Source organism: Paralichthys olivaceus, chromosome 19 (assembly GCF_024713975.1).
Source record: "Paralichthys olivaceus isolate ysfri-2021 chromosome 19, ASM2471397v2, whole genome shotgun sequence".
Lineage (NCBI taxonomy): Eukaryota > Metazoa > Chordata > Actinopteri > Pleuronectiformes > Paralichthyidae > Paralichthys > Paralichthys olivaceus.
The window spans coordinates 2868225-2886569 of record NC_091111.1 but is presented as its reverse complement, the minus strand read 5'-3'; the positions used below and the strand labels follow the sequence as shown (position 1 = coordinate 2886569).

At 39.7% G+C, this 18345-nt stretch overlaps 3 protein-coding genes and 2 long non-coding RNA genes across 6 annotated transcripts; 2 read left to right on the top strand and 3 right to left on the bottom strand.

The window, feature by feature from the left end:
• Nucleotides 1-9386: 9386 nt before the first annotated feature.
• Nucleotides 9387-10970, bottom strand: LOC138405654 (flagellar attachment zone protein 1-like). The gene is made up of 2 exons (XM_069515538.1): nucleotides 10799-10970; nucleotides 9387-10573 (listed from the first exon to the last, which is right to left on the bottom strand). The coding sequence occupies exons 1-2, from the start codon at nucleotides 10823-10825 to the stop codon at nucleotides 9521-9523; spliced, it is 1080 nt and encodes a 359-aa protein (XP_069371639.1). The 5' UTR covers nucleotides 10826-10970; the 3' UTR covers nucleotides 9387-9520.
• Nucleotides 10971-11074: 104 nt separating this feature from the next.
• On the top strand, nucleotides 11075-11644 carry LOC138405655 (uncharacterized). The gene is made up of 2 exons (XR_011239449.1): nucleotides 11075-11159; nucleotides 11396-11644. It is a non-coding gene; the product is annotated as an uncharacterized lncRNA (long non-coding RNA).
• A 942-nt stretch (nucleotides 11645-12586) lies between these two features.
• Nucleotides 12587-14329, bottom strand: LOC138405641 (flagellar attachment zone protein 1-like). Its single transcript, XM_069515457.1, has 2 exons — nucleotides 14156-14329; nucleotides 12587-13930 (listed from the first exon to the last, which is right to left on the bottom strand). Exons 1-2 carry the CDS (start codon nucleotides 14180-14182, stop codon nucleotides 12878-12880), a joined length of 1080 nt encoding a protein of 359 aa, XP_069371558.1. The 5' UTR covers nucleotides 14183-14329; the 3' UTR covers nucleotides 12587-12877.
• Nucleotides 14330-14431: 102 nt separating this feature from the next.
• On the top strand, nucleotides 14432-15002 carry LOC138405642 (uncharacterized). The gene is made up of 2 exons (XR_011239436.1): nucleotides 14432-14516; nucleotides 14754-15002. It is a non-coding gene; the product is annotated as an uncharacterized lncRNA (long non-coding RNA).
• Nucleotides 15003-15906: 904 nt separating this feature from the next.
• Nucleotides 15907-17728, bottom strand: LOC138405640 (flagellar attachment zone protein 1-like). 2 transcript variants are annotated; one of them, XM_069515456.1, is made up of 3 exons: nucleotides 17535-17728; nucleotides 16974-17309; nucleotides 15907-16943 (listed from the first exon to the last, which is right to left on the bottom strand). In XM_069515456.1, the coding sequence occupies exons 1-3, from the start codon at nucleotides 17559-17561 to the stop codon at nucleotides 16236-16238; spliced, it is 1071 nt and encodes a 356-aa protein (XP_069371557.1). In that variant the 5' UTR covers nucleotides 17562-17728; the 3' UTR covers nucleotides 15907-16235. The 2 variants fall into 2 exon arrangements, with proteins under 2 accessions (XP_069371557.1, XP_069371556.1); XM_069515455.1 differs by having other exon boundaries at nucleotides 15907-17309; nucleotides 17535-17722.
• Nucleotides 17729-18345: the final 617 nt, after the last annotated feature.

Below are 18345 nucleotides of genomic sequence, written 5' to 3'. Positions count from 1 at the left end.
AGTAAACCATTCTACATCAGGACATTTATATAAAGTTGAAAAGGTTAAGGTGAGCAGCCCCCCCACCACCAGCGACCACTCCTGTGAGGGAGAGACCCTTGGCTGTCTCTCTGAGGCACTCAGCTTTGAAACCACCGGGTGATGCAGTTGCCTGTGATGGTGATTCAAAAGACTCAGGACCCCTGTGCTCCTCAGTCACAGTTTGGCCCCGACAGTCTCGGCACCGGCCATCTGTACCAGTGGCTTAAACGGCTCAGGATGACCGTGGACTCGGCCGCCAGGAAACTCTTATAGATTACTTAGCTTGTTAGCAATGTGATTGGTATGTTGTGTGTGTGAGTCGGTGTGTTGCCTTCACCTCCCACAGCTCTAAAGGAATTGTTTTAATTACCAGAGGGACAGGCATTTCAGCCAAAACTTAGGTGTGAAGTTACATGTGCCAGTCCACCATTCGATGTACCCTTACATAATAATTTCATCATATTTCAATTTAAAATAATTGATCTATATTTTTTTATGTAAATATAATAATTGTTTCTCATATTAAATATATAATACACATTTTATGTATATTTCAGTGATGACATTTTATTATGAGTTAACTTTCCCTTGTAGCATTGGTTTGGTTGAAATCTCTGCAGTGATGAGTGGCTTTTGTATTGCTTTTCACATGCGATTCCAACTGACAAGCCACTTCTGAAGATGCTGATAGAGATGAATAACTTCTATTCAGGACAATTTCCTGTATCATTAAACATGGCAAACCTATTAGTTAGGAGAAGAATCCCACAAGAGATCGGCTAAATCAGATCCACTGCCGTAATCACACAAAGAGGGATAGCGCCTTTGCCGGCCCAGCGACATCAAAGCAGATATAGGGAAGTTAGCGTGGATCTTAGTGCATGGATAAACAGGCTGATGGTTCACTCTGTGTACAGATAAAAGCTGCTCTCAAGTGCTGCCCTTTTACTCTGGTGTTCATTTGCAGTTTCCGTCACGAGTCGGTTCACTTAATGCCCATAACCTTTGTCAAAGTGTGGCTTTGAACATTGTCTGACGTGCGTTACCTTTACCCATTAAAGTACTATAATGCCGCTTACACAGTACTTTAACAATAGAGGATTCAAAAGAGGCAATCATGGGTAGTTTTGTCTGCTCCTGTGATGGCTAATTGGTGCCTTTTGTCGCTCCGGAGGCAGACAATGTGACCCCTGAGTGAAAATCAAAGTTAATTTTTAGGAGAGATTAACATTGGGCAGAAGACGGGAAAGACATTTTCTTCAGACTATTATAATTTTCATTCTAAAAAAAACACTATCTATGCACACATATATTATCTGGAAGTTAAAGTCCCTCCAGATGAACTAAAATCATGTGTGGACACCCGGTCCTGGACCTCCTGGCTGAGCAGACTTTTTATCTGTTAAAATGTGTGTTTGATAACATTGATGTGAAACTTTGGTTCTGGAGTCTCCCTGTATTTTCGCAGAGCAGGGGCTCTGGTTCAAATTAGAGTGCCTGCAGAGCTGGACATGCAGTGGCATAGCTTTTGTTTTGATTTTATTGACATTTTGCACAACAGTAAATGAGCAGCTCCTGGCCCTTGGCCCTCAATGTGGGTGCAGCACCACAGAGCAAATTAACAGCAGCTCAGGGGGGAAAGACAAAGCCTCCCCGACGGGCTGTCTCTCTCTCAGGGCCGACATTATCGTTTGTATGTTACATAAATATAGAGTTCTTTCTTATAAGCTATGCGTTATATATCATTCACAACATTATCTGATCACAGTCAAAATCAGCTTTTCATTTAGACCTTCCTAATATCTAACTTTTGAGAAAACCATGAGAACAGGTGAACTGACTTTTGTTGCCAAATCCAATTAACCATGATTCTGGATGAGAACCCTGGTCACATGTTTTATAGATCTATCATCCAACCCAACCAACTTTCTTCCAACTCTTGCTCCATGACTGTGGCTCTTCATTGAAAAAATTAATTTCCAGTTTAAATAAATAATCCTCCCCTGCTGGACTGGGCAGTGAACTCTGCCTTCCCCTACTCCCTCATTATCACAAGGGAAGAGAGGTGAGGAAAGGGGTTTTAATTGAAAGTCACGGTGAGTGGGCAGATTGACAATTTGTTGAATTTCAAACTAACATCTTTGAGGTTTTGCGAGAGCATGAAGGAACTATGTTCTCCATCTACAGAACACGTGGTGTAAAGCTCAACGTTCCACATGTATACAGAAACAGAGCTTTCTGTCTGTATACATTTTGTCTGTATTTATGCTGTCTGTCTTCTGAAAAAATCCAGGGGGTTATGCTCTCATTGCAGTTGGTTGCAGCTAACAGCCAACATTCTGTTTATCCGCATGATTATGCCAAAACTACTGAACTCATTTTCTTGTGACTTGGTGGAAGGGAATTGTAGATCCAATTATTTTTCCACTTTCTTTAACATTGTCAAAGAGGGCATTATTTGACATGGTAACCAATTTCCCAAAGAAGCATGAATCTTGATGAAAGAATTAGGCATATTTAGGCAACTGAAAACTCTTAGTGTGTACAATTTGGTGCAGCTTGATTGAATTTAAAGCACTCTACTGAGTGTCATTAATCTTTTCAATGTATTCACTTTATTCAGGATTCATACTCTGCCATTCCACAGTGGCCCTGAGAGCTCAAAGTCCTGCAGTTTAACAAAACATGAGCAAATTAGGCGAATATCTTTAGACAACACATGCTTGAAAAATGCACCATAAGTAAAAATAACCCGAGGTACTCGGGTGCATGTCCCAGCTGTGTTCATCACTTATTTTGTGTTCCATGTGAACACTGCTGTTGTCATGTGGTTCTTATTTTTGTTATTTGAGTGTGTTTGTGCTGTGTGGTCGACCTGGTGAGGATGTCTTGTGTTTTGTCTGTTTGCATGTGTTGTCTTAAATTGGTGCTGGAGGAAAATGTGTTGCTAACTTCAACCTTTTACCCTTGAGAACGTGTTGTTCTTTGGCTTCACCCATTGAGTATGAACTCTAATGAGATTATTTCAGTCCCCAGAGCCAGAGAACTATGCATGCAACAAATGTTGAGTAACTAAAACCCCAGTTCGACATGCACACATACTCGCAAACAGCAAATAGTTGTGGTTTTTGGCGACCACGATGATGTGTGTGATCTATGAACCAACACATCACAACAAAGTGATGCTGACAACAACATCCCTGACACAAATCACCAGTGAACACAGACCACTAAAACCATGTACAATCTGAGAGGGACTTTCCTCTGCAGGAACCTAAAACATGAGGATAGGAGAGATTTAGTTCTACAGTTTCATGATCATAATACTCCTGTTGATCAGATGTCTCTTGTCCATATGGCTCATTAAGTTTAATGTCCATGACTAAAACATTTGGACACCAAAGCTCCCAGATGCTGGTGTGTTTGTCTGAGACTCAGAAGTAGCCTGAGGTGCTAATGGAGCTGTCTCGTCCCTGACAAACTGAGGACTGCTGATGCGTTGAGTTCTTTTAAGAACAGGAAAGTTTGTAGACTTTGACAGGTCTGCGGCTTTCTTGACAGGCAGCACCTCTGTCCTTGGGAGGACGCCGCTCATGCATTTGGTTGGGACGGCTGCGGCTGATGCACTGTCTGCCTGGGTCTGTGTCTCACTTTATTAAATTACAGTCGCTGTCAATAAACTGACAAGACTTGCCTTTTTCCTACATAATGTCTGAGAATGTACTGGAGAGTTGCAGAGAAGGTTTCAAAGAGCGCTGCTGTGTTTTAGAGGCAGAGGGTGGAGGTCACCAGAGTTTCATAGGCATCTATTTGCTTTCCTCATCATGTCTCTGCTAAAACTAGAAACAGAGACACTAAGACAAGTCTCAGTGGAGGAGAAACAAGTTGTCATCGATCACACAACAGTTTAAAGCCCTTTATTTGGAGATAAGACTAAAGTGACCATGTGATGGATGTTTACAACAGCCATGACATGGGTTGAGGTGTGCCTTGAAAAATTGTGAGAGTCACAATGCACCAGAGGAGGACTTGCACACAGAACAGAAGAAGATTCAGACTGTCAGTATGGATTTCAAATTAGCTGTATTTTACATTTTGAAGGGCTGAACTGACAAAGGCCGGCAAAAGTGCTATTGTTCCATGTGGGAATTTTAATCAGTGCAGGAAAAATAGGAATTTTATATCCAGACTACAGTGAGAATCTTCTTTTGTTTTTTGTGTGAGTCCTCCTCTTATTTTACCTTTTATATGATCTAAAAGATTTGTACAACTGAATGATCATGGTTCTTTCTCTGTCATACTTTTTTCAGCAATAACTGGAGAAAAGGACCATGTGCTGTTAAGGGGTCACTGAGTCCATAGTAAGGGTTTTCTGGGTGGATGACTGGGAATATGTTGTAAGAACTGGATGCCGGGCTCAAAGACAAAAAAGCTACTCATCAAGCACACAGGCCAGCTTCCAGGTTTGACTCTGTGCCAGGTGGTCCAATGCACACGCTCATAAGTATTTCTCCTGCTGGCCCCACAGGCTTGTTCACAGCCACAGGCTTTACATTGCCAAACATACAGTAGGCTGCAAAAAAATGGGAGGAAACTAGTATAAGAATGCCTACAATAATCAAATTTAAGGCACTTTTAAGGCAAACAATGTTGAGCTGCTGAAACGGGCAGGAGATGAGAAAATAAGTAATTGTTGAGGGCAATTACAAATTATGTATTTTGTTGGAGGGCTGGTTGGCATCGACACTACACTTTAGCAGAGCAGGGACGAGTTTGTGAAATCACTTAAATGAAGAGAATGAATGTGCACCAGCTGCTCCAGATGTCTCAGATATAAATGGAATGATGAGGCTCGACGGAGACTGTTGAGGAAAATGTGTCCAGCTGGTGACGAGTATGTTTATTCACAATACAGGTAGATATGAGTCGGATTATCAATATAATGGGTTTGGGTTTCAAAACCATTCAAAGAAATATATTTACGCAACATAAATAATCTGACTACCTGTTTAATTCATTGTAATCCACTGTGTATATATATATATATATATATATATATATATATAAACTAGCCTCCAATCATTTCACAGTGCACATTGTTTCTAAGAATTAAGTTACAAATTAATGAATTAAGCAAATAAAATACAGTTAATACAAGTTAATTGAACTGAATTAAGTAATTATAAATAATTAAATTAATGATAAAAAAACATGACTGCATGTGAAACTATTTCAGAGGAAATTGAGATGTAAAACATTAATGACTTCTCACTACCACTATGTAAACAACTTTATAATGACAGGACAATATCAGAACAATCTGATAGAATTCCAAAGTAAAAGCTCTTGCAAATATCTTATTGTGACTGTTTTGGTTGTGGCAACAGAGAAGGAGATTCTTACGGCACTTGACAAAGATGACAGAGCAGAGGGCGGTCAGTTACTGCACCGCCTAGTTGTTTACTAGTCTGGTAACCGTCAATCAACAAATAGGGTTAGCCTACAAGATTAGAGGTCTGGCACTCTGAATAATAGAGTGGCCTGGAGAGAACTCAGATTCCCAGCTTGAATTATTGTCCCAGTCCACCCCTGGTATGTGTCAGAGGTAGAGTGGTTATAGAGTGGTTTGATTCCAGGCCATGGTATGGTAGATATGGAGGCACTTTATTAAAGTGTGAATTGGTGAATGTGAATGTATGTAAAGCATTGCAATAGGTAGTTAAGACTAAGAAGCATGATATAAATAAAGTCATATATGCTTCATTCATATTCTAAAATGACATCCTAGACAAAAATTATTTTCCTCTGAGAACAAACTCTCCATAGGATTCCTGTCAAACTGTCAGTGTGATATGATGGAGAGAGTCCTGTGTTTAAAGAGGTGTAAAAAGTAGTGAATTTTATTGGCCCTGACTGTCACAACCTTTATCTGCTGTTGTAATGTATGATAATAAATTCTTTCTTATCCAACGCCATTTTCACATCTGCAGGTATGCTTGGTTCGGCTGCCAACAAAAACATCAAGGTACATTTGGCACGCCCGTACTGAGAGTGCAATGGGCAGGGTGCACTTGACTATATCTAAGTTTGACTAAATAGGACCCACATTTGACACAAACCATTACATCTTCATAATGCTGTAGGTTAAATTCGCTATTTAGTGCACAGATGAAGTAAACATACAGAGTGAACTCAACATGTTACATCACAAATAACAGCAATGGAAAGGCAGTATAGTATAAAGTATAGAACAGAATGCGCATACCAGAAATGTCAGTATCTTGCCAGGTCACTGAGACGCTGGAATTAATCTAAAACTCCATCAAAGTCCTGCAGATATATTACATTTTGAGTTATAGAGTCATAAGGATCTCTCTTATTGCTCGGTTAAGTGTTAGAAATCATGATTGAGGCAATTTTGAACTGAGTGACGAAGTAAATGGTCTCATATTGCTGGTTTAATACAGCCTGCCTTCAAGATGGCAGTAGAAGTCATTGTTCCATCGATGAATTGTTTCTCAAAGACTGTTGCTTTTCCTTCTGATTGCGACAAATTCACACAGTGTGAAGCCAGGCGACACAGTGTCACAGAAGAGAGGGAAGCATCTGAGGACAAGAGACGTTTCTCTGCAGGAATAAGTGTTTTTATTAAAGTGGAGCTAGTGCAAATCCACCTGGCTGGAGAAAGCTACATCTAAACCCCACATTTCTCTTTAAGTCTGTTTGGTGTAACATCTAGATTGGCTGCTGATTCACTCCAAATGATAGCCTTAAGTGACTTCACAGGTAATATCCCAGCTTCCCTCAGTCTGGGGTTCTTTCTATCACCTAGTATCCAGTGTCTAAATGCCTTCAGACTGAGCTGGGAATAAAATTATTCTTTTAAAATTGGAGACTTTCCTCACCCTGACAGTTCCCTCGTATGGTATATCCACCCAGAAAAGAAAGGTAATAACCAACGTTGGTCCAAGGGGAGGAGAGGCAACCGGTGATAGCCAGTCCCTCCTCCTCTTACCCTACTTACCCACTGTGCAGGCTAACGATAACTCACCTTTTAGAGACATTTTACAACAAATTCTGTTTTGAGATCGAAAAATCCCACAGACTGAATGTAACTGAAACATCTGACAACAAACCTGCTTTATGTTTTGGTTGAGTTGACGTAAATGAGATCATGCTAAGGAGATTAGTGGATCTTGTCCCCTCCCTTGATTAATTTCCTGTAACTTGTTAATTAACATGGCTTTACTAATAAACTTTCTTTCTTTGGCTGACTTTCCTGACTGCGCTGACCACAATCAATCAGAGGAATGCATTTCAGCGACACAGGTTGGCAGTCAGTCATTAGTCACTAATCACTGTGAGTAATGCCACCATGACGGCCCTCCATTAAGATAATATAAATCTCCTACATTAATATAGAAGAGCAAAATGTTTTATTGGTTAACTGAAAGCTTGACTCAGAGTCAAGGTCACGCCAACTTACCCTTGTGCGAACAATTAGATCTTCTGAACATAGGTGTAATACAAAATTCAATTCAAAGCTAATAACTAGTGAGGATCCTGAGGGGCAGGATCAGGCAGCAGACTGGGCTGAAGGCTGGCAGCTAGTGGGCCTGATGCCAATCAGCTGGGAATCTGCCTGGAGGTTAGCCCCAACAGTGGGAGCATCTCGAAGAGCCAACCGAGGAAGATGGCAGGCCGAGATGGGGGTTGTCTGTTGTCTGTCATGGAGGACCCAAACAAAGTCAAAGAAAAGTGGAGAACAAAAGCTTTCAAGACGGCAGATATGTAGGAATACAGACGGGTCCCATCACAAGTAACAGGAACAAAACAGGTCGCAGTACGGCAAGCACCTAGTCCCAAACGTGCAGAACATGAATGATTCAAACTCTGGGACTTGACAATCTGGCAAATGGCTTGTGAAACCTGGCTGGTATATCTGCAGGGGAGCTAATGAGGGAAATGGGAACAGGCATGTGAGGGAGTGTGGTGAGACAGGTGACTGAATGGGAACGAAAGTCTGGTGGCAATGAGGGGAAAGGTATCACGGCTTAAATAAACAGTGACAGAAGTATGACAGAGGTTGTATTTGTAAGATGATGCAGATGATTATCTTCGTACTCTTTATAGAGCCCACTTATCTCTTTGTTCATCAGGTCGGTCAAGAATAGTCCTTTACTTCACTTTATACAATAGACAATAAATGAGACTTTGGGTAATGTCCTGTTTCTCTTTTACCTTTTGATTGTCTTAAGTTCCTGAATTACAGCTGAGCAGCGAGTATCCTGCACTGACAGATCACTTCTTCATTTCACGTTGATCAATCACTGTCAACACAAACTCAGTGGACAAACCCTGGAATAAAACGTATTGTAAAAAATAAACTCAATGGTCTGTGTTACAGGAACAGGGAGAACCCAAAACTATTTGGTCATCCAGTTTGCAGCTTTTACCAGTCTCTTGGTATACAATCATTTCAACAGTCTACAGCTAAATATAAACAGTTTTTACCAGATTCTCTCTAGCCTCTTTTCCACTGGTCAAGAAAACACACTCACACCCTCTTTATATACAGTCTATGCTCACACCCATAAACACAGACACAAGTTTTTATGGCTCTGAACATTTTCTGCTCACTTTCTAGCTTCTGATGCTGCACCTTTTCCAGCACAACGTTAAGACATGTATTGAATTTCCAGGCATTACATTATAAATAACCAGGAATGCTTGTGTAGTAATTGTTTTATATATCTTGGAAACAAGAAACAACAGTGTTTTTTTCTTCGTATCGTGCAAGAAGCAACACTGGCAAGACAGCAAGGTTCCTGATGCGTTGGTTTTTGATAAATTAGTTCCAGGCCCATTTCTGACATGTTAAAAATGACACAGCAGGGGACTTAATATAATGCTGGTGGGAAAGAGGTGTATGTTGCGACCACCATTAAATACACATTCAATGTTTTAATTGATTTTACGGTGTCATTTGTTTGTCTTTAGATTTAAATCCGTTTGGTCACGTCCTCTGACTCAGAAATCTCTTCTTCACCATAGTCTGCGCATCATTTACATGATTTCTCAAATGATTTTCTACTAGTTGAAAGGGGGTTCAGTTTCCTGAATGAACTTTGTAATAAAACAAAATTTCTCTTAGTCATGTTTCTGCTCTAATGTTTTTATTTGTATCAAGTGTTGGATCATTTTTTCCACTGAAATTAAACATAAGCAGTTTAGACAGAAAATATCTTATTCAATATGTCACAAACCATAACTTAAACTAAAAGAAGTATCTTCAGCTATTAAAGATAAATTAGCATGAAGAGAAAAAGAACAATTTGCTGTGAGTAGAAACGGAGAAGGTATAGAAAGAGGTGAGTAATAGAAAGAGGTGAGTAATAGAAAGAGGTGAGTATTCAGCTGCAGCATGACAATTTACCACTAGATATCACTAAATACTACACATTGGACCTTTAAAAGGCAAAATAATACAACTGCTTTTTTACTGCAGTTTTTTCTGCAGCCATAGCAGCATTTTCTGCAGCCTGCTATCTCTATGCAGTTTTTTCTGCAGCCAGAGCAGCATTTTCTGCAGCCTGCTTTCTCTATGTAGTTTTTCCTGCTGTAACGGTGCAGCCTTTTGTGTTGCCTCCTTCGTCAGATTTTCTGCAGCCTGCTCTTTCAGTGCAGTGTTTTCTTCTGCCAGAGCACTGATTTCTGAAGCCAAAGCAGTGTTTTCTGCAACCAGAGTAGTGATTTCTGCAGGTAGAGCTGCATTTTTTGCAGCCTGCTCTTTCAGTCTAGCATTTTCTGCAGCCTGCTTTTTCAGTGCAGTGTTTTCTTCTGCCAGAGCAGTGATTTCTGAAGCCAGAGAAGTGTTTTGTGCTGCCTCCTTCCTCAGAGCTGTGTTTTCTTCAGTCAGAGCTGCATTATTATCATTCACAATACTGTACACTGCAGCTCTCTCTTCAAACTTTGCAGCCTGCTCTTTCAGTGCAGTGTTTTCTGCAGCCAGAGCAGTGTTTTCTTTATCCAGAGCAGTGTTTTCTGCAACCAGAGCAGTGTTTTCTGCAGCTAAAGCAGCACTTTCTGCAGCCTGCTCTTTCAGTGCAGTATTTTCTACAGCCAGAGCAGAGTTTTCTGTAGCCAAAGCAGTGTTTTCTGCAACCAGAGCAGTGATTTCTGCAGCCTGCTCTTTCAGTGTAGCATTTTCTGCAGCCTGCTCTTTCAGTGCAGTGTTTTCTGCAGCCAGAGCAGTGATTTCTTCAGCCAGAGCAGTGATTTCTTCAGCCAGAGCAGTGAATTCTGCAGCCAGAGCAGTGTTTTGTGCTGCCTCCTTCCTCAGAGCTGTGTTTTCTTCAGTCAGAGCTGCATTATTATCATCCACCTTCCTTCTCAGAATACTGTACACTGCAGCTCTCTCTTCAAACTTTGCAGCCTTCTTTTGCAGAGCAGTGTGTTCTGCAGCCATAACAGCATTTTCTGCAGCCTGCTCTTTCAGTGCAGTGTTTTCTGAATACAGAGCAGTGTTTTCTGCAGTCAGCTGAGCCTTTGACTGAAAGACACAAATAAACATGCAACAGGTAAAAACACACTCCCATCCTCAGTTCAGATATATTCAGAAAGATTATTAATACATTTTAGTCATTTACACATGTCTGCTTTTAAAGTCTGCAAAACTACTGTAAAGTAAGATGAAGAAATAAAAGATAATTGTTTCTTCATGAGGTATAAAAGTACAGTTTAACCTGAAGTCTCTCCAGCTGAAAACAAAACTTACTTTGTTTCTAGAGCAATTCTTATTCATGTTGGATAAACGCAGGTGATCCAATGTAACAAAGTATTTTTTCCGTGAAGCGCTGGTCTACTGACAGTTGTCTTTGGCGGTTTGGGGACGTTGTCAAAGAGAGGATTCGCATGCAGCTGTCATCTACTAATGGTCCTGGAGTCTGATTCTGCTGAGAAATGTTTCTCCTTTATATAGAAGTTAATTGGCTATGATCTGTTCTGGCTTTGATCTGAACTGGACTGAAACAAGTTCACACTCTATGAAGTGCTTTTGTCAAAAGCAGTTGGAAGATATTGCGTTTCTTTGCAAAGTGTAGAGACATGTAGGGTTGACTGCAACATGAATTTGACATGTAAATATAATCACTTTATTCATAAAGCACCTTTGAAAACAGTTGTAACAAAGTCCTTCACTAAGAGGCCAAATAAAAACAAGACAATAAACATGAAAGACAACAATAATGTCATCATCATCATAATTATTATATACATTTTTGCTACTGTCATTATTAACATATTTGCATCTATTATTCTCTTTCTCTCTCTCGTCTTTTCTATCCATCTCTCCCCCCCCCCCATTTTTCTCCAGTCACCGACTGGTCAAGGCAGATGTCGTCCACGTTGAGTTTGGTTCTTTCTTCCAGTTCATGAGAAGTGTTTTTTTTTCATTTCCGAGTCGTCAGAGCTGTTCATTGTGGGAATTGTTGAGATAATGTATATAATAATTTAAAAATTGAATTCAATGTTTTTATAAATGTATATTTATTATTGTAATTACTGTCAAGAATAGTCCTTTACTTCACTTTATACAATAGACAATAAATGAGACTTTGGGTAATGTCCTGTTTCTCTTTTACCTTTTGATTGTCTTAAGTTCCTGAATTACAGCTGAGCAGCGAGTTTCCTGCACTGACAGATCACTTCTTCATTTCACGTTGATCAATCACTGTCAACACAAACTCAGTGGACAAACCCTGGAATAAAACGTATTGTAAAAAATAAACTCAATGGTCTGTGTTACAGGAACAGGGAGAACCCAAAACTATTTGGTCATCCAGTTTGCAGCTTTTACCAGTCTCTTGGTATACAATCATTTCAACAGTCTACAGCTAAATATAAACAGTTTTTACCAGATTCTCTCTAGCCTCTTTTCCACTGGTCAAGAAAACACACTCACACCCATAAACACAGACACAAGTTTTTATGGCTCTGAACATTTTCTGCTCACTTTCTAGCTTCTGATGCTGCACCTTTTCCAGCACAACGTCAAGACATGTATTGAACTTCCAGGCATTGCGTTATAAATAACCAGGAATGCTTGTGTACTAATTGTTTTATATATCTTGGAAACAAGAAACAACAGTGTTTTTTTCTTCGTATCGTGCAAGAAGCAACACTGGCAAGACAGCAAGGTTCCTGATGCGTTGGTTTTTGATAAATTAGTTCCCGGCCCATTTCTGACATGTTAAAAATGACACAGCAGGGGACTTAATATAATGCTGGTGGGAAAGAGGTGTATGTTGCGACCACCATTAAATACACATTCAATGTTTTAATTGATTTTACGGTGTCATTTGTTTGTCTTTAGATTTAAATCCGTTTGGTCACGTCCTCTGACTCAGAAATCTCTTCTTCACCATAGTCTGTGCATCATTTACATGATTTCTCAAATGATTTTCTACGAGTTGACAGGGTGTTCAGTTTCCTGAATGAACTTTGTAATAAAACAAAATTTCTCTTAGTCATGTTTCTGCTCTAATGTTCTTTATTTGTTTCAAGTGTTGGATAATTTTTTCCACTGAAATTAAACATAAGCAGTTTAGACAGAAAATATCTTATTCAATATGTCACAAACCATAACCTAAACTAAAAGAAGTATCTTCAGCTATTAAAGATAAATTTGCATGAAGAGAAAAAGAACAATTTGCTGTGAGTAGAAACAGAGAAGGTATAGAAAGAGGTGAGTAATAGAAAGAGGTGAGTATTCAGCTGCAGCATGACAATTTACCACTAGATATCACTAAATACTACACATTGGACCTTTAAAAGGCAAAATAATACAACTGCTTTTTTACTGCAGTTTTTTCTGCAGCCATAGCAGCATTTTCTGCAGCCTGCTATCTCTATGCAGTTTTTTCTGCAGCCAGAGCAGCATTTTCTGCAGCCTGCTTTCTCTATGTAGTTTTTCCTGCTGTAACGGTGCAGCCTTTTGTGTTGCCTCCTTCGTCAGATTTTCTGCAGCCTGCTCTTTCAGTGCAGTGTTTTCTTCTGCCAGAGCACTGATTTCTGAAGCCAAAGCAGTGTTTTCTGCAACCAGAGTAGTGATTTCTGCAGGTAGAGCTGCATTTTTTGCAGCCTGCTCTTTCAGTCTAGCATTTTCTGCAGCCTGCTTTTTCAGTGCAGTGTTTTCTTCTGCCAGAGCAGTGATTTCTGAAGCCAGAGAAGTGTTTTGTGCTGCCTCCTTCCTCAGAGCTGTGTTTTCTTCAGTCAGAGCTGCATTATTATCATTCACAATACTGTACACTGCAGCTCTCTCTTCAAACTTTGCAGCCTGCTCTTTCAGTGCAGTGTTTTCTGCAGCCAGAGCAGTGTTTTCTTTATCCAGAGCAGTGTTTTCTGCAACCAGAGCAGTGTTTTCTGCAGCTAAAGCAGCACTTTCTGCAGCCTGCTCTTTCAGTGCAGTATTTTCTACAGCCAGAGCAGAGTTTTCTGTAGCCAAAGCAGTGTTTTCTGCAACCAGAGCAGTGATTTCTGCAGCCTGCTCTTTCAGTGTAGCATTTTCTGCAGCCTGCTCTTTCAGTGCAGTGTTTTCTGCAGCCAGAGCAGTGATTTCTTCAGCCAGAGCAGTGATTTCTTCAGCCAGAGCAGTGAATTCTGCAGCCAGAGCAGTGTTTTGTGCTGCCTCCTTCCTCAGAGCTGTGTTTTCTTCAGTCAGAGCTGCATTATTATCATCCACCTTCCTTCTCAGAATACTGTACACTGCAGCTCTCTCTTCAAACTTTGCAGCCTTCTTTTGCAGAGCAGTGTGTTCTGCAGCCATAACAGCATTTTCTGCAGCCTGCTCTTTCAGTGCAGTGTTTTCTGAATACAGAGCAGTGTTTTCTGCAGTCAGCTGAGCCTTTGACTGAAAGACACAAATAAACATGCAACAGGTAAAAACACACTCCCATCCTCAGTTCAGATATATTCAGAAAGATTATTAATACATTTTAGTCATTTACACATGTCTGCTTTTAAAGTCTGCAAAACTACTGTAAAGTAAGATGAAGAAATAAAAGATAATTGTTTCTTCATGAGGTATAAAAGTACAGTTTAACCTGAAGTCTCTCCAGCTGAAAACAAAACTTACTTTGTTTCTAGAGCAATTCTTATTCATGTTGGATAAACGCAGGTGATCCAATGTAACAAAGTATTTTTTCCGTGAAGCGCTGGTCTACTGACAGTTGTCTTTGGCGGTTTGGGGACGTTGTCAAAGAGAGGATTCGCATGCAGCTGTCATCTACTAATGGTCCTGGAGTCTGATTCTGCTGAGAAATGTTTCTCCTTTATATAGAAGTTAATTGGCTATGATCTGTTCTGGCTTTGATCTGAACTGGACTGAAACAAGTTCACACTCTATGAAGTGCTTTTGTCAAAAGCAGTTGGAAGATATTGCGTTTCTTTGCAAAGTGTAGAGACATGTAGGGTTGACTGCAACATGAATTTGACATGTAAATATAATCACTTTATTCATAAAGCACCTTTGAAAACAGTTGTAACAAAGTCCTTCACTAAGAGGCCAAATAAAAACAAGACAATAAACATGAAAGACAACAATAATGTCATCATCATCATAATTATTATATACATTTTTGCTGCTGTCATTAATAACATATTTGCATCTATTATTCTCTTTCTCTCTCTCGTCTTTTCTATCCATCTCTCCCCCCCCCCCCATTTTTCTCCAGTCACCGACTGGTCAAGGCAGATGTCGTCCACGTTGAGTTTGGTTCTTTCTTCCAGTTCATGAGAAGTGTTTTTTTTTCATTTCCGAGTCGTCAGAGCTGTTCATTGTGGGAATTGTTGAGATAATGTATATAATAATTTAAAAATTGAATTCAATGTTTTTATAAATGTATATTTATTATTGTAATTACTGTCAAGAATAGTCCTTTACTTCACTTTATACAATAGACAATAAATGAGACTTTGGGTAATGTCCTGTTTCTCTTTTACCTTTTGATTGTCTTAAGTTCATGAATTACAGCTGAGCAGCGAGTTTCCTGCACTGACAGATCACTTCTTCATTTCACGTTGATCAATCACTGTCAACACAAACTCAGTGGACAAACCCTGGAATAAAACGTATTGTAAAAAATAAACTCAATGGTCTGTGTTACAGGAACAGGGAGAACCCAAAACTATTTGGTCATCCAGTTTGCAGCTTTTACCAGTCTCTTGGTATACAATCATTTCAACAGTCTACAGCTAAATATAAACAGTTTTTACCAGATTCTCTCTAGCCTCTTTTCCACTGGTCAAGAAAACACACTCACACCCATAAACACAGACACAAGTTTTTATGGCTCTGAACATTTTCTGCTCACTTTCTAGCTTCTGATGCTGCACCTTTTCCAGCACAACGTCAAGACATGTATTGAACTTCCAGGCATTGCGTTATAAATAACCAGGAATGCTTGTGTACTAATTGTTTTATATATCTTGGAAACAAGAAACAACAGTGTTTTTTTCTTCGTATCGTGCAAGAAGCAACACTGGCAAGACAGCAAGGTTCCTGATGCGTTGGTTTTTGATAAATTGGTTCCCGGCCCATTTCTGACATGTTAAAAATGACACAGCAGGGGACTTAATATAATGCTGGTGGGAAAGAGGTGTATGTTGCGACCACCATTAAATACACATTCAATGTTTTAATTGATTTTACGGTGTCATTTGTTTGTCTTTAGATTTAAATCCGTTTGGTCACGTCCTCTGACTCAGAAATCTCTTCTTCACCATAGTCTGTGCATCATTTACATGATTTCTCAAATGATTTTCTACTAGTTGACAGGGTGTTCAGTTTCCTGAATGAACTTTGTAATAAAACAAAATTTCTCTTAGTCATGTTTCTGCTCTAATGTTCTTTATTTGTATCAAGTGTTGGATAATTTTTTCCACTGAAATTAAACATAAGCAGTTTAGACAGAAAATATCTTATTCAATATGTCACAAACCATAACCTAAACTAAAAGAAGTATCTTCAGCTATTAAAGATAAATTTGCATGAAGAGAAAAAGAACAATTTGCTGTGAGTAGAAACAGAGAAGGTATAGAAAGAGGTGAGTAATAGAAAGAGGTGAGTATTCAGCTGCAGCATGACAATTTACCACTAGATATCACTAAATACTACACATTGGACCTTTAAAAGGCAAAATAATACAACTGCTTTTTTACTGCAGTTTTTTCTGCAGCCATAGCAGCATTTTCTGCAGCCTGCTATCTCTATGCAGTTTTTTCTGCAGCCAGAGCAGCATTTTCTGCAGCCTGCTTTCTCTATGTAGTTTTTCCTGCTGTAACGGTGCAGCCTTTTGTGTTGCCTCCTTCGTCAGATTTTCTGCAGCCTGCTCTTTCAGTGCAGTGTTTTCTTCAGTCAGAGCACTGATTTCTGAAGCCAAAGCAGTGTTTTCTGCAACCAGAGTAGTGATTTCTGCAGGTAGAGCTGCATTTTTTGCAGCCTGCTCTTTCAGTCTAGCATTTTCTGCAGCCTGCTTTTTCAGTGCAGTGTTTTCTTCTGGCAGAGCAGTGATTTCTGAAGCCAGAGAAGTGTTTTGTGCTGCCTCCTTCCTCAGAGCTGTGTTTTCTTCAGTCAGAGCTGCATTATTATCATTCACAATACTGTACACTGCAGCTCTCTCTTCAAACTTTGCAGCCTGCTCTTTCAGTGCAGTGTTTTCTGCAGCCAGAGCAGTGTTTTCTTTATCCAGAGCAGTGTTTTCTGCAACCAGAGCAGTGTTTTCTGCAGCTAAAGCAGCACTTTCTGCAGCCTGCTCTTTCAGTGCAGTATTTTCTACAGCCAGAGCAGAGTTTTCTGTAGCCAAAGCAGTGTTTTCTGCAACCAGAGCAGTGATTTCTGCAGGAAGAGCTGCATTTTCTGCAGCCTGCTCTTTCAGTGTAGCATTTTCTGCAGCCTGCTCTTTCAGTGCAGTGTTTTCTGCAGCCAGAGCAGTGATTTCTTCAGCCAGAGCAGTGATTTCTTCAGCCAGAGCAGTGAATTCTGCAGCCAGAGCAGTGTTTTGTGCTGCCTCCTTCCTCAGAGCTGTGTTTTCTTCAGTCAGAGCTGCATTATTATCATCCACCTTCCTTCTCAGAATACTGTACACTGCAGCTCTCTCTTCAAACTTTGCAGCCTTCTTTTGCAGAGCAGTGTGTTCTGCAGCCATAGCAGCATTTTCTGCAGCCTGCTCTTTCAGTGCAGTGTTTTCTGAATACAGAGCAGTGTTTTCTGCAGTCAGCTGAGCCTTTGACTGAAAGACACAAATAAACATGCAACAGGTAAAAACACACTCCCATCCTCAGTTCAGATATATTCAGAACGATTATTAATACACTTTAGTCATTTACACATGTCTGCTTTTAAAGTCTGCAAAACTACTGTAAAGTAAGATGAAGAAATAAAAGATAATTGTTTCTTCATGAGGTATAAAAGTACAGTTTAACCTGAAGTCTCTCCAGCTGAAAACAAAACTTACTTTGTTTCTAGAGCAATTCTTATTCATGTTGGATAAACGCAGGTGATCCAATGTAACAAAGTATTTTTTCCGTGAAGCGCTGGTCTACTGACAGTTGTCTTTGGCGGTTTGGGGACGTTGTCAAAGAGAGGATTCGCATGCAGCTGTCATCTACTAATGGTCCTGGAGTCTGATTCTGCTGAGAAATGTTTCTCCTTTATATAGAAGTTAATTGGCTATGATCTGTTCTGGCTTTGATCTGAACTGGACTGAAACAAGTTCACACTCTATGAAGTGCTTTTGTCGAAAGCAGTTGGAAGATATTGCGTTTCTTTGCAAAGTGTAGAGACATGTAGGGTTGACTGCAACATGAATTTGACATGTAAATATAATCACTTTATTCATAAAGCACCTTTGAAAACAGTTGTAACAAAGTCCTTCACTAAGAGGCCAAATAAAAACAAGAAAATAAACATGAAAGACAACAATAATGTCATCATCATCATAATTATTATATACATTTTTGCTGCTGTCATTAATAACATATTTGCATCTACTATTCTCTTTCTCTCTCTCGTCTTTTCCATCCATCTCTCCTCCCCCCCCATTTTTCTCCAGTCACCGACTGGTCAAGGCAGATGTCGTTCACGTTGAGTTTGGTTCTTTCTTCCAGTTCATGAGAAGTGTTTTTTTTCCATTTCCGAGTCGTCAGAGCTGTTCATTGTGGGAATTGTTGAGATAATGTATATAATAATTTAAAAATTGAATTCAATGTTTTTATAAATGTATATTTATTATTGTAATTACTGTCAAGAATAGTCCTTTACTTCAC

What these genes read in the sequence shown, in the direction of transcription:
- LOC138405654 (XM_069515538.1), bottom strand. Translation starts at nt 10,825, where the DNA reads ATGAATAAGAATTGCTCTAGAAACAAA. An exon ending in AGAATTGCTCTAGAAACAAA is followed by an intron (nt 10,574 to 10,798) that starts GTAAGTTTTGTT and finishes TGTGTCTTTCAG; the next exon opens with TCAAAGGCTCAGCTGACTGC.
- LOC138405641 (XM_069515457.1), bottom strand. Translation starts at nt 14,182, where the DNA reads ATGAATAAGAATTGCTCTAGAAACAAA. An exon ending in AGAATTGCTCTAGAAACAAA is followed by an intron (nt 13,931 to 14,155) that starts GTAAGTTTTGTT and finishes TGTGTCTTTCAG; the next exon opens with TCAAAGGCTCAGCTGACTGC.
- LOC138405640 (XM_069515455.1), bottom strand. Translation starts at nt 17,561, where the DNA reads ATGAATAAGAATTGCTCTAGAAACAAA. An exon ending in AGAATTGCTCTAGAAACAAA is followed by an intron (nt 17,310 to 17,534) that starts GTAAGTTTTGTT and finishes TGTGTCTTTCAG; the next exon opens with TCAAAGGCTCAGCTGACTGC.